The sequence below is a fragment of the Manacus candei genome, unplaced genomic scaffold (assembly GCF_025592945.1).
Source record: "Manacus candei isolate 608988 ecotype Guabito, Panama unplaced genomic scaffold, ASM2559294v1 h1tg000028l, whole genome shotgun sequence".
NCBI lineage: Eukaryota > Metazoa > Chordata > Aves > Passeriformes > Pipridae > Manacus > Manacus candei.
Genome location: NW_026138076.1, coordinates 22400363 through 22414841, shown reverse-complemented (window position 1 = coordinate 22414841; position 14479 = coordinate 22400363). Strand labels below are relative to the sequence as shown.

Below are 14479 nucleotides of genomic sequence, written 5' to 3'. Positions count from 1 at the left end.
TAAATTATTCTCGGAATTTACCAAGGGCCAGCAGAAATTCACATCAAATAGGAACATGTGTCTGGTTTACATACAAAACAGTTGGTTACTTTGATTTTATATCACAGCAACACATGGATGGTTCAGAAAGATCTTGGCTCCATTTCAGTAAGTGGTACCTAAATAATGGGAGCTCTAAATAACGCAGGCTGTTTTCTAGCACTCTCTAACAGGAAAGAGATGAGGAAGAACAGATGAACAGTGAATAGAAAATGGTTTTCTTATTTCCATTTCACAGAATCACAGAGTGACTGAGGCTGGAAGGGACCTCTGGACATCATCTTGTCCAACCTTCTGTCCAAGCAGGACCATCTTGAACAGGTTTCCCAGGACCATGTCCAGCTGGTTTTTGAAAGTCTCCAAGGATGGAGATTCTCCCACTCCTCAGGGTTCATTTCACAGCTATGTTTACCAGACAAATTATGAAGTTCACTTTAAAATAATTCAAAAAAGAAAATAAATTGGGGGGGTTTTAATTCCTAATGAAACCTAACCTAAACCTAAATTTTTTCCCAAATAATTTTGTTGTGCTTTTTAATTTACCTTTAGGGCATTCGCTGATGGTCAAGATTTTAACAAGATTAGTTGTCTATACGATCAGGAGCAGAACTCAAATACAAATAGAACACTGATAGGTTTATCTAAGTTATTGCACAGCACACATTTAATATTTAATATACTAACACTTATGCGGTATTTTGCACAATTTTAAAGCAAAATGGGTAATTATGTAACTATTTAATTTTACCAAAATCTGGAACACATGCTACATAATAAAAACTTTAATTACTGCAGTTATTACTTTATATTTAATTCTTTGTTTAGAAACAAGGCCTTCCTGTTTGTGTACTGCAATAGAAAATTTATGATCACTCTTTTCTAAGGAAAAGAAGTTAAAATTTATCTTCTGTGTAGCAAACACAGGCATGTAATATTCTGTTTGTTCTGTCATCTAGTGTTCCTCTGAGAGTAGTGACTACCACAGCCTTTCTGGAATCAACTCTCCATAGAATTAATCCCATTTTGAAGCAGTAACCATGGAAATAGCATTGTCTACTGAAAATTTTCATTAGACACTGCCTTCACAAATAGCGTTAATCATAACTCTAGTCCTAATCTTGCAATATCAAATAAAATTAAAATCTTTTAATTACATTGAAAAGTTTCAGATTTTACCCTCAAAAATGAAGATGATAAATTCTGGTGTCCAAGAGGTAGCATAATCAAAATACCTCAATCTGCAAAGTGTAGGAAGACACTTAGTGACACTTTTGTGGAATGACACTTCAGAAACATTTCTATATACCTACATGCCAAATCAATATTACTGATTATCAGGACTATTGATAAAGAACAAATACCAAGAACAAACCAGTGTAAGTCATGTGTAACACCTTTGGTCACTCCACTCCAAGCTAACAAGTAAATGTGAAAAGGGAAGACACATGATTGGGAAAAAAACCCCACAAACCATGTTTAAAGGAAATTTAAAAAATATATTATAGGAAGAGTCCTGTATCAAACAACTTCCTAAAAATGCATACAAAAGAGCACATCTGAAGGCAATACCAGTGTTTCTTCTCTTCAATGCATTTACACCCATATTTGGTCTTATAAATGACTCCTCAGAGAAAATAAGCAGTCCAAAAGGGCTAAATAAAACCAATTAACTCTTAAAAACTATAGGGAAGGATCTGCTTCCTTTCTCAGCAAGGTCCCTGTGGGGACATAAACAGGATTTGACACTAGCTGAATCTGGCCTTGTCTCTAGGTACACGCTGTGCACGCTGAGGAAATGTACTTAATGTGAAATGGGCAAGTGCCAAATGAGAAAATTCTGAGGTTTGACTCTGAGAAGTAATGAAGTTTGGCAGCTATTAGAAGATTTTAGGTCTGGGAAATGTATGAGAAGGTTTCCAGTTGAGATTTGCGGTGTTTCCTAGTGTTAGCAAGGTTAACAACAAATTAAAGTTAGTTATAACATTGCCAGCACAGTCACTATGATGTTACACCACTTTGATTATGGGATCTGGCAGATGGTGGCAAATGCAATTTTAAATTGAAGTAAGTATGAGATACAGTTTTGTACGTATATATTTTGCCCTCGGGAAGGGGGGGGGGGGGGGGCAGAAATAAAAGCACAGGAAGTTTCACCTGAATATTCTTTACTGTGTGGGTGATTGTGCACTGGAACAGACTGCCCAGAGAGGCCGTGGAATCTCCCTCACCAGGTATCTTCTGTAACTGTCCAGATGCAATCCCGTGCCATGTGCTTTAGGATAACCTTGCTTGAACAGAGAGGTTGGACCAGATGACCCACTGTGGTCCCTTCCAACCTTACCCATTCTGTGATTCTATGTAATTCTGTTACACAGAATATCAATTCCAGCCACTAAGTCATGCAGTATTCTTTTCCCTGAGGATCCAGATGTGGCTTTCCCAATCCTTATACAAGTAAAAGGAAAGGGCAATAAGCCCCCCAGGAGCTCTTGCCTACCACTGAGTTTCCCTTTGAAGAATTTACAATGAATGTCAACAATGGCAAGACATATGGCCTGATTATTTGGACTTTTACAAAGCACTTGACAAGTTTCCACTAGATAAGTCTCCATTCAAGGAATAAGCCAGAGAAACAAGTGTGAGAGCAAAGAAAAGGTAGTGTAAGACCAAAAATAGTAGTTTGAACTTTTCTGAGTCAACTGCTAATTCCCAGGGAGTATGAAGTTGGCCATCTGCTGCTGCACAAATCATATGTGAAGGGTCTTCTGCTGAAAGAGATCTGTTAAGCAACCTTGGAGAATCCTCACTGCTGTAGTAGTTCTTAGAAGAGCAGAATTATTTAGTGGCAAAATAGATAAAATGAAGGTGTAGAAGAGATGTAGATGCACGGAAAATTGATTTTTTTCAGCAGATTAGCTATTAGCTGTGATGATTTTCAACAGATAATTGCCAAAGAGAGTAGAATAACAATGATCAGCCTCCTCACAATGAAAGTCTTGCCACTAAATTCACATTTAAAAATGAGAACAAAATATTACAGTTTAGTAAAGTAAGAAGATATTGAAAGTAAGAAGGTATTGAAAGTCATACCTGCTTTCTTTGTAGTCAAGACCAATTCTTCAGAGCATGTACTGATTGCTTCATGAGCCTGCTAAGAAGATGCCACTTGAAGGATGAGTTGTAGGACAGGAAGGATCCGTAAAAAAAGTTCTGTTTTGGTTCTTTCCAACAGCTTCAATAAGGAAAGTCAGGATCTGCTATATGCTTTCATAGTTCAAAAAAGATTGGAAGTTACTTTTTGAAACAAGACACCTGAGCAATGTCTAGAAGCACAATAACAGGAATTAATAGGAAAAAAAAAGTCAGTCTTACAGTTGTAATTAATGGCTGTTGGAGGGTTTTTTTGTGCATGTATAATCCATGTGTTGACCTTCTGAATTTATTTTAGGGGAGAAATGATAGTACCTTGCCTAAAAACAGTACCTGGTCTGGTAAGATTCAGAGAGAAGGGCTCAGATTACCACTACAAATAGACTATGCACTGAAGAACATGTTATTGTACTGGACAAACAGAAACAGTAGCTATTATCTAACAATTAATCATTTATATTTGTTTCGCTTCTTAGTTTTTGCCAGGCAGTGTCTGCTAGATAGAACTGCTTAGGCATAATGCCTTTTACTAAATAACAGCTATTATGGCCTTCTACAAGGTAAAGGCAAGGCTAGAGTGGATATCAGTACCTTTGGTTCAATGTTTTGGTATTTTTATACTGAGTTGATGATTATCTTTTGTGGCATGTGAAATTAGTCCTACAGAACTCAAGGGAATGGAAGAAATGATCCTGCAGCATAATAACACACACAAACACTTAAAAAAATAAATCACATGTTTAGAGTTATGCATTGGAATCACTGTCTTAAGAGGGAGAGTGACTGGAATTTCTTCCCATGAGAAAAATGTAGCTTTGGCAACTCACAGATGTTTGAGCGGGTATAATCCCAGACGTATGGGATAAAATATTGGCTACAGACTGATAAAGATAAAGATCACAAAACTAACAGAGTCTTTAGATAAAGTAAGGTGGAGGAAGAGCAGTGTGGGGCTTTCTCACCCTCACTAGATTACTATTTTCCATAATTCCCCCCTGGTAGTTTGCCGTTTTAACAACAGCTAGACCAAGAACACTTTAAAAGTGAAGTTAAGAATTAAAATTAGAAATGAATCTCATGAGAACAATATTTATTTCTTTTTGAGACAGATAAAATGGTAGGGAAAAGCAGCTAGCTATTCCGGGCTTATAGTCCAACCAGGAGAAATGGAAAGTTGACACACCTGAAAGAGCAAAAGTCTTTTATGAAGTACAGAGCTTATAGAAGCCACTGTTGTGGGACTATCCAGTCTGTATAACTTCACTATGCAAAAAAAGAAAAATCTTTCCCTTTCTTCCATCACACTCGGCATCAGCAGAGCACTACCATAAACCCCTCGGGCACATGCAATTTCCCTTCAGCAAATAACTCAATCTGTGGTACAGCTGAACCCTTTGCGGTCAGGTCTCAGCAAAACCACATCAGCTGCAAAGGGGCAGGGTAGCAAGTACAGAGATGAGCTGTGCCTGCCAGAAGAGGCTTCCAAAACCCTGCACTGCTCATGACATTCCCTCTGTTGTGTCAGAGGAGATGGGGGCTGCACAGCAAGGTTCCTGTCTGCATGGAGAAAGAGACCTACACATGTACAGCATCAAATAACAGGAATTTTGTGCGATTTTATTCCTGCTATTGAAGATTATTAGGCCCTTTCTCCCTATTGTTATGTAATGGTATTCAAGAAGCAGTGGAGTGGGAGAGAATTTAAAACAAACTGACCTCTTATTAATAGTAACAGACTTGAAAGGGTAAAAAAAGAAGAGTTTCTTTCACTCGCTTTCTCATAATTGAAATCTAAGTATGGCCAGACAATGGTTAACCAGGCAGCTAGCAGTGAAAGTCAGATCTATGAATCATAGGAGTGAATTGTAAATACTCACTACCTGTTTGACCTTAAGACATACCTTGTGTCAGCACTGAAATTTTTTGTCTTTACAAAACTGATACAGGAAATATACTTAGATGGCAGTGCTTTTTCTGCCAGTATTGCTGATTCAAATGAAAGTTACTGTGCAGAGAGATAAAATAGTAATGCCATTGCTACTACATAAAAATCAAGCTATCTTAGTGGACAAGATATACAACTATTAGTGTCATTACTCCACTCTAACATCAGAATCTAAATTACCGTTTATATAAACAACAACTGGACAACTCCTTGGACAGAGTCAGGCAAGCATTTGTAATGGATGTACTAGATTACATCGGGACAAACATCTGCTATAAAGCTACTTCTGAAGAACTATTTAATGTGTCAGTAACATGTCTTCAGCTTCTGGGCTGGTCAATGGTGCAACTCCTACAGATACCTTGTGCCTTGATGCCACTATGGGAACTGAACTCAGCACTCACATGTAATTTCTGATGTGAATTATATGCTATAATATAGCTATATATAGCCTAATAAAAACATGTGTGGTGAAATTATGAGGGGAAAGAGTAGCATGAATAATGAATTTAGAATCCTTATACTTTTTTATTCAATGATAAGATGTCAGCTACTCAAATACATAGATGCAGCCCCAATGTTGCCACATCCTAACTTTTTTCCTGCCTTCCTTTCCTTTTAACTTGCCTCGCTTATAGCATTACTACATTGGGTTGTTTTTTGAGTATTTTTAATTAATAATTGTCTTCCTGTGAGAAAAGATTATATTCAGGTACATTTTCAAGGCATAAATTAAAACTAGTGGTAGACTTTCCTTACAAAATTATTAAGAGTTATCAGTCTCATCTAAACCATGCATTTTAAGCTGCTGTGTCTTCAAAGAAGCCTCCTTCCTATATTCTGGCAAGATTTCTAGTGACAGATCCTAGAGCTCTTACTGCTGAAGGCAGTAGTCCTACTCAACATTTGACTTCCTTCATTGGAAACTAGTCTATGTTTCCAATCATATGGGGCAATTGAGGGAAGCAAGATCACTTGCACAAGAAGAAACACAGACTGGTACCAACATCTTGTGCTGTTATGGCGTCATTTCACATTATGCACACTCTCATTTGAGTTACACTAACCTAGAAACTTGTGACAACCATTTGGTGACAATTAATCACAACAACACAGTCCAGAGACATCAGTTTTGCACAAATCTTCATCACACTAAACAAACATGAAAACTTCCCAACACAAAATCAATATATAAACTTCCCTGTAAATACAACTGTATTTCTCAGGCAGCTGCCACAGATGTTAGAGCAATAAGAATTCTTAAGACAGTTTTAACCATTTCAACCTCAATTTTAAAATGTATGCCTCCTAGGAACCAAACATGGTTTTTACAGTAATTTTTTACTTTGGGGGATTTGGCTTGGATTTATACTGATGGCATCTGTAAAATCATCTCAAGATTTTGTTTCCTTTAATAATGAATGCTTACATTAGCAAACAAATAAACAACTTCACCCAACAGATTTTGAATTAAAGCATGTTTCAATTCCTTAATATCAACGCATCACAATGGAATTAATGTGCATTAATGGAATTTATTACGGAAGTGTAATAAAATTGAACAAGCCCTGAAGAAGTTTTGCATAATGCTCAAGCCCAATCAATTTAGAATTACAGTACATTTTCAAGAACTGTATTGTTCCAAAAAAATAAGGAAAAAGAATCATGGCATTAGGGCTGCAAAATTGGACTCTCCCTACAGATTGTTATTGTTGGATGTTTTTTGAAAGAGAAGAAAAGCTGAGTTACCTTTGCTAGCTTTCAAACAAAATTAACAAAGTATTTTGATAACCACTACTCTATTCTAACACCCCAAACTTGATAAATCTTCTTGTGCCCTCCAAGCTCCTCAGGCACATGGAAATTAATCAGAAGCATTACATTTGCATCAAAAGATACCTAACCTCCTCTTCTTCACAGAAACCAAAGTCCAGCAGACAACTTAACCTCACCAACACATGTCACTATGTTAAAGTCTGTGAAGTAAATAAACTATGACAAGGTAAAAGAATTTGAGAGTCTTCCTAAAAATGGGTATCTGATGTCAATAGCAAGACTTATAGGGCAGATCTTCAGTGCTTTGTGCTTGGTACCGCTGGCTCTTTCAAAACTGCATTTGCCTGATGAGCAGGATAATGACATGATGAACAGAGCTGGAAGGATGTGTATTAATACTTTTTTTTTTTAAATTCAGTAGACTGCAGAATACTCCAAGAGTATAGAAAGCAGCTGTGAATGTTACTGGCAGAAGGGGAGAACTGGCAATCTCCCTGTCCATCTTGATTTTAAGTGATGAATTTCAACCATCTTGGTCAAAAATTGTTAGAGGCACAAGCATGAGTTTTGTACATATCCCTGTTTGAGGTTTTAATCAAACTTTTCTACAGAGTTTTATGGAAAGATGGTGAAAAGATGAAAAATGTCTTGCATTATTACTAACATTAAAATATGGAGATTCTCTTTAAAAATAGACACACACATTTCACTTGTAAAACTCACCTTCAAGAGGACAGATACAGTGCAGAAGTCTCTTTTTCAGGATTTGGTTCAGTTAGCACCTGAAACACAACAAAAAATTCAAGCAGAGATGTCATCATTTAAGCTAGGCAACATTTTTTCCCATTCTTGCTATGTTCCTTGACTTCAAAGAGTAATTTCTACTGCCATGTAAGTGGATGAATTAACAAATTAGCAAAGTGCACCCACCCTCTACAGCGAGTACAGTGACACTGTGTTAGCAGCAATCTAGTCATAACAAAGGGTTACTCTATCAATTTAGCATGTCCAGTATTGTACTTGCCTTCAGGAGTGGGTTGAGTTTTTTAAAACTTGATATTTTAATTACTCACCCAGTGGTAACTGGTTAAGTTAAAGATTCTTCCAATACCTTATTTTCTTCCTCATGTTAATTCCAATCTCTTTCTTCACAGAGAAAGTTGTTGACAAACTACCTTAATGTCCACTGCACTAACTGAAATGAAATTGTCAATGATTTGCGACTAATATATTTGGATTAGTGGAAAAACAGTAAAAAGGATTACTGTATTTCAAATAAATTTGTGCTGCCACAGCTTTATTTAAATCCAATTTTCAAAAGCTTTAGTAATTAGAAATATATACACTGCTCTAATGAAGAATCTGTAAATATAGGTATTTTTTAATTTCCTATGAAGCGCAAAATTAATCCAGTTCCTGAAAAACTTTTGTTATTCCACCTGGGCACTGGATTTTTAAAATAATACTAAAGGAAATCCATTCTTGTCCATGTGCACAAAACAGGTAAAAATCTTTCTACTATTGGTATGGTCTGTCCATCTTCCAGAGTCTTGTACAATAATCCAGTTTTTTGTATAAGCAAACTAATGACACTAATTCATTTGCTTTTAAACTAAGCATATCTGTGGCTTGACCTGAAATATTCCCTTCAAAAACTATAACATAATTTATTGCACTGAGGTTGGTATTCTTACTTTTCAATGAAACTGAGAATTATAATTCCACACATCCTTAGAAGAGCACAAGGATTAATCACTGTGTCTGAAAATCTCCAAATTTATACCACTATGTTTGCATATCTATAAATACATGTGCAGAACTACAAGATCAAGAAAAAAGTAACAAATGATTGCGACGATATAAAAATAGTCAAGGGTTCCCTACTGCTTTCTGCATGACTGCAGTCATGAGGACAGATGTCTGTGCAAATTTTTGCCTTTAATGAAAAAAGGAAAAAGTTTCTGAATGGTTTAAGTATTTAGCCATTTAGTTAAAGCCTTTGCCTTTATTTGTTCTACCCGTTCCTGATTTCCTGCATTTCTTTAATGCTTCAGTGGTTTCCATTTCATCTGGTATTATGAAAGATAAGCAATGCCATAGTATTAATCCATAGACAGTTACCTATTTTTTAAAAAAATAAAGGATCTTTTCAAAGGAAGACTTACACTGTCAATCTTCTCTGGCTTTTCCTCATGAATGAGCAATAATTCAAGTGTTTGTTGTTGTTGTTTTAGTTTTAGACCACAAAAATGACCAAAATTATCCCAAATCTCCATTGTCCCTGTTCTTTAGTAAATTTAGCTATCTTAACTTACTTGTGAATTTATGATAGATAGCTTTGATGCTCAGGGACTGAAATGCATGCATATTCCCTCTTCTTCCAATTCAGTGGGGAATTTTCAGGGAAGAAAGAATATAAACTACTTTCATGCTCTTCTGCATGACAGTTGTTTTCAGAAAGGTCTTCATACTGCAATCCTATTAGACTAAAGATATTATGAATTTTCTTTCCACATTTTAATTTTCCTAATATCACAAGTTTTAACAAAATGCATTTTTAGTTTGTCATCTAATGACCATTTATCACATAAAAAAACCCTCCACACAGTACTTGCTGCATCAGCCAATAATGACAACGCTTTTTCTTTAGCTTCTTTATTTAAAACCAATTTTTATATCAGTTAATTTCAGTGCTAAGAAACTGCTCTCTAACAAAATCCCACTATCAGAATCATAAACTCTTAACTATTTTTATTTAAGAAAATAATACAACTATGCCCCACAAATTATGACAGAGTTTGAAAAGAAATATCTCTCTTTACTATATAATGAAGACAATGTCATAAAAGTACATAACAAAGCCATAGAAAAACCAAGAAAATTACAGAAAAACGAAAGCTTGCTATGAGTTTTGCCCTAGTCAAATGTTCTTAATGGAAATAAAACATTAATAAATGGTTTTATTCAAATAAATACATATTTTAATAAATAAAATGTATTGAAACATGGAATTCTTGCCGATTTAAAATTTCAGATTATGTAAAAAGTCAAAATAATGGGCTATACTGGGTTGGCTACAACAGTCTTTATTTTGCAAACTATACAGAAACAGTAGAAAAGAAAATGCATTATACTTTTCAATATTACACAGAATAAACATTAGATTTAGTATTTAATGTGTAGAAATTAATTCAAATAAGAAACTGATTTTCCTTTTAATAAACAATGGGAAACCAGTGATCCATTTTTCAAACTACAACCTGTAGTAACACATTATACAGGTCATGTCAATTTTATTGTGGGCAAAACCCAACAGATAGGATATGAATTAAGATGATGGAGTCCCAAAATGTCTACACAATTAATTAACATGCTAACATAAATACAGTGATTAAAGTAATTTTCTCTACAGTCAAATCTTAAGTGCTACTCTACACAATAAGTATAATCTAGTCCACATGGTAATTACATAATAATAGGAAAAAAATTAAAATAATCCATTTTCTTCATTCCAGCAGCAGTACCTATACTGGTATTAATTTGGTAATTGGGTGTGCTTACCTATTGCCTAATATCCTATACTGGTATGCATGCTAAAACCTCTCTATTTCTATTTTGCAAGGCACCTTTACAATACGTTCTCTAAGTTTCTGCACTAGTAACAGAAAACAACATGAATTAAGATAAAAAGCGAAACTATTTCCTGAATTAAGAAAATAAAAAACATCATTATACATTTATTAAAAACTACCTTGGGTCAAGTGACAATACTCTGAAATACAGTCATGTATAAAGGTAATACAATTTTAAGCAAATATTTTTCCCCATGTAAGTATTTTATGCTAATCTGATTAGAGGGAAATACAGAGAAACAACAAAGGGTGAAACAATGTTTGAGTAAATAATGATAAAGTTTATACTGTCTTGACATGAAGAAAAGAAAAAAAAATAAGGACAAGAAAATTTTAGAATTACAGAATTGGTGCTTGTCCATATTACTGCTTTTGAAAAATTCTTTCAGTAATCTAGTCATCCCCTAATAAAAATGTAACTACAAAAGAAAACTCAAAGGAGGACTTTGTTTTAGTCTTCCCTCCTGATAATTTTTCTCCATACCTTTGGTTAATTAAAGGTTGGTGAGATGCTACTTGTGCATCAAGGTTTTTGTACTGCAATACACTTTTGATTTATAAAATGGACAACCTGCAAAGACTTCAAGGCCTAAAACACTGACAGAACTGGAGTTATGGTATGTGTTCTGAAGAGGACATGCACAGTTCCAAGTAAGGGCAAATATCTTTTCACCAGAGTTTTAAAGAGAATGGTTGTCTTTATACTGTGTTTTGCACATTTATATTTTCATATACATTTTTGTCTTCAGGCTAGATTCCCAATATGTTTTCTTCAGCGCAACGGCATTTAAAAACTCAAAAGCACATAATATAATTATTCTTATTTAAACAAAAAAGTCTATGACTCCAGCTGCAATGTTTGAAATAATCATACAAAATATACATATTTGTTAGTACCCTTTTGATCACAGAGAGCAAAGGGATTTTATGAAATGTCATCTCATGAAACTTAGAAAGGTACAATACATGGACCCTCTAATATCATCAAATATATCCATCATGATCATCGTCATCATCAACATCATCATCTCCTTCGTCTTCATCATCATCTTCAATTTCATCTTCATCATTCATTAGTTCATCTTCATCATCTTCATCATCTGCCCATTCATGGAAATCGCCAGAGGCAAAATCACCTGAAGTCTCTAAATCGACAGCTAAAAAGGTATGATAGTTATAGAAAAGACTCACAAGATACACTACATATTTATAGTATATTTTACATTAGCATACAAAAGGCACACCAGAATATTTACTTCCAGGACAACTACAACGTGTGACATAAAAATAAAATACAAATAATAAGAAGATTTTTTTGTCATAAAAGAAATAAATTTCAAAAGTTAATGAATTCCTCAATGTTAACAAAAGGAGACAAATTTTACAGATTTGTAGAACTATAATGAACGCTAGGAACAACTGAAAAAAATTAAGTTCAACTTACAGATGACAGTAAGGACTACTGACTACTGTTCAGTTCTTACATATCTATCAAACTGCCCATTTATTTAGAAAGGATCCTGGATCAGATGGACAATAGGCCTGAGCATGTATCTCAAATACTGTGTTCAATTTACTTTCTGCTTCAGGCTATGTTCTTTTGTTGCAGAAGAAGTGAAAAGGAGTCATATATGACTATAAAAAAAAAAAGAGAAATACTTTTTTTCATCTTTTAATCAAATAAACAGCAAATAAAGGTGACATAGGAATTCTTGGAAGAAGTTGCACAGTGCTGTACAGAAGGGAAAAATAAGGGAAGATTTTAAAAACTTTTGGTAATTCCCTCAAATATAAACTGAAAAGAAAGTCAAATTGAATTCACTAGCATGCTGATTACCCAAAGGAATTCCATCGAACATTCTGGGGCTTATCTAATTCTACTCTAGAAAATTAACTTTTCCTGGGTTTATAGACACTATGCCAAGCACGTATAAGGAGTCTATTAATAGCTGACCCCAGTGACAGAAGTTCCAAAAAATAATGAAGTAATAACAATAACGAATTATGCACTGATATTTTTTGCATCAAAATCCATGTAGTTGGGTCCCACATCTGTTCTTACTGAAGAAATTTAACCTGGTTGGCAATCAAAGGGAATAGCACCTCTAAATCAAATACCACAAAGGGATTTTAACTTACCACATTCTGCTGCACCATTTGTTCTGGATCCTGTTACCTCATTACCGTATCTGTCAACACACCAGCACTGCCCTATGCTTCCATGGCACTGACTTGGTTTGTAATACCCATCTTCATCACAGAAGGGGATGTACTGCCCTGCGACACATAGATATGTAGTAAATGAGTGTATTAAAATCTGCCCCTTGGCCAACATAACAATTATAGCTGAAAGCAACTACCTTTTGCTGTTTCATCATTCCAGACTCTACACTGACTGGTTTACTTTTACTAAATTCAGTTAGCAGAAAGTGACTCAGTATATCAAATGTGGGAGGGAAAATAACGCATAGCAGTCTTGGATTGATTTCAAGAAATAAAGTGAGCAATCTTTCTTTAAATTTTTTGTTGATCCTGTGATACATATTCCTTTCTTCCTGAATGCCTTGGTCAAGATATTCACTGTATTCTGGGGAAAAGGCTCAAATGTAGAAACCACTCTTGAATGGGAAGTTCTATCATCTGCGGAGTACAAAGAGGTCTGAATAGTAAGGGCCAGGCTTCCTGGACTAACAATTTGCTAAAAGAAGTTAATTGTATTTAATATGTATTTTACAAACCACTTAGTTACATAGTAATATTTAATTATTTCACCACAGAAGACAAATGCATTGTAACACACCACCACCAACTGTAAAAAAAAATCAGTGTTAAATTTGCATTTATACGTAAAAGAGGGACTTATTTTGTGAGGCAGTGACTTGTCTAAGGCTGAATAATCCACTGGTTTTCATTTGGACACTTTCATGTGAAAGTGTACAGTTCTTTTTAGAAATCATCCTTAGCAGAAATACAGTTTTGACTGCTTTGGGTCAAGCCTTTTATTGTAGCTTTTATACAGTGGCTAATGGTAAAAGGAAGATTTTACACTTCAGTAATATTGATACAGTATAAGCTGATTTACAGCAAAGATTTCAATTACTTAAAGAATATTACAGTCAAAGGATCAGCAGAGATACTAATTTAGGAGTGCCTTAGACTGTCCCCTCTATAACTGTGAAAACGTACCTTCTATCAGGGTAATAAAACAGATGTAAGATCTTTTGGTAGGTAAGGTAATAAAACTAAGTTTAATAGCTTTCAAAAATTTCATAAATTTCGTAGCTGAAATTTACTGCGGTCTATCTTCGCTGGATTAATATTGATTTTACGTTGCTGTTTCACTAGGCTTATTTATGTAAGCAATAAAACCTTCAAAAGAATGATCTATGGCTCACCTAGGAGCTTCTTTCCTCCTTGCTGCTTCTGAATGTTGCTGAGTTCTGTCTGGCAAGGTGGGTCTAAAACGACATAAAAATGTTAAACAGATTACACTGTATCTAGGACAGAAAGCATAGGACTAAGTTTTCACAGTTCATGACACTTTAAGGTCACTCTAACTACTGATCTTAAGAAACACACACATCTGAAATGAAAGAATTACTGCACCTTGCTACAGCTCCAGAATTATGAATCTGCACACCACCATGGATTTGTGCGGAAGACCACTCCCAGTTAACTCACCTCTAAGTGAGCATTAGTCACTAGTTTGGAGGATCAAGGAATGCTAGACCAAAGTATTAAGTCCATCACATGTTATTTGATCAGTCCACAAAAATCAAAATGCAACTGTGAAGCTTGCTTCATGTACTGCTTAGAAAAAGGATGGCTCTTTCAATTTCTTCCCTTTTGTCCTTGTTAGAAGTCATGCCCAAGTTTTGTATTTTACATAATACACTAAGAAAATAAATATTTTTTTACTTCACTGGAAGTCTGCAAG

The 14479-nt window shown here is 35.0% G+C and overlaps 1 protein-coding gene across 3 annotated transcripts in view; it reads right to left on the bottom strand.

The window, feature by feature from the left end:
- Positions 1-11346: 11346 nt before the first annotated feature.
- Positions 11347-14479, bottom strand: part of SPOCK3 (SPARC (osteonectin), cwcv and kazal like domains proteoglycan 3) — a 179813-nt gene continuing 176680 nt past the window's right edge. For all 3 annotated transcript variants that reach the window (XM_051790187.1, XM_051790188.1, XM_051790189.1), the window contains 3 exons: positions 13938-14000; positions 12682-12819; positions 11347-11699 (listed from right to left, as the gene is read on the bottom strand). In XM_051790187.1, coding sequence (XP_051646147.1) covers positions 11527-11699; positions 12682-12819; positions 13938-14000 — 374 coding nt within the window. In that variant the 3' untranslated portion in view covers positions 11347-11526. The remainder of the gene's footprint in view (positions 11700-12681; positions 12820-13937; positions 14001-14479) is intronic.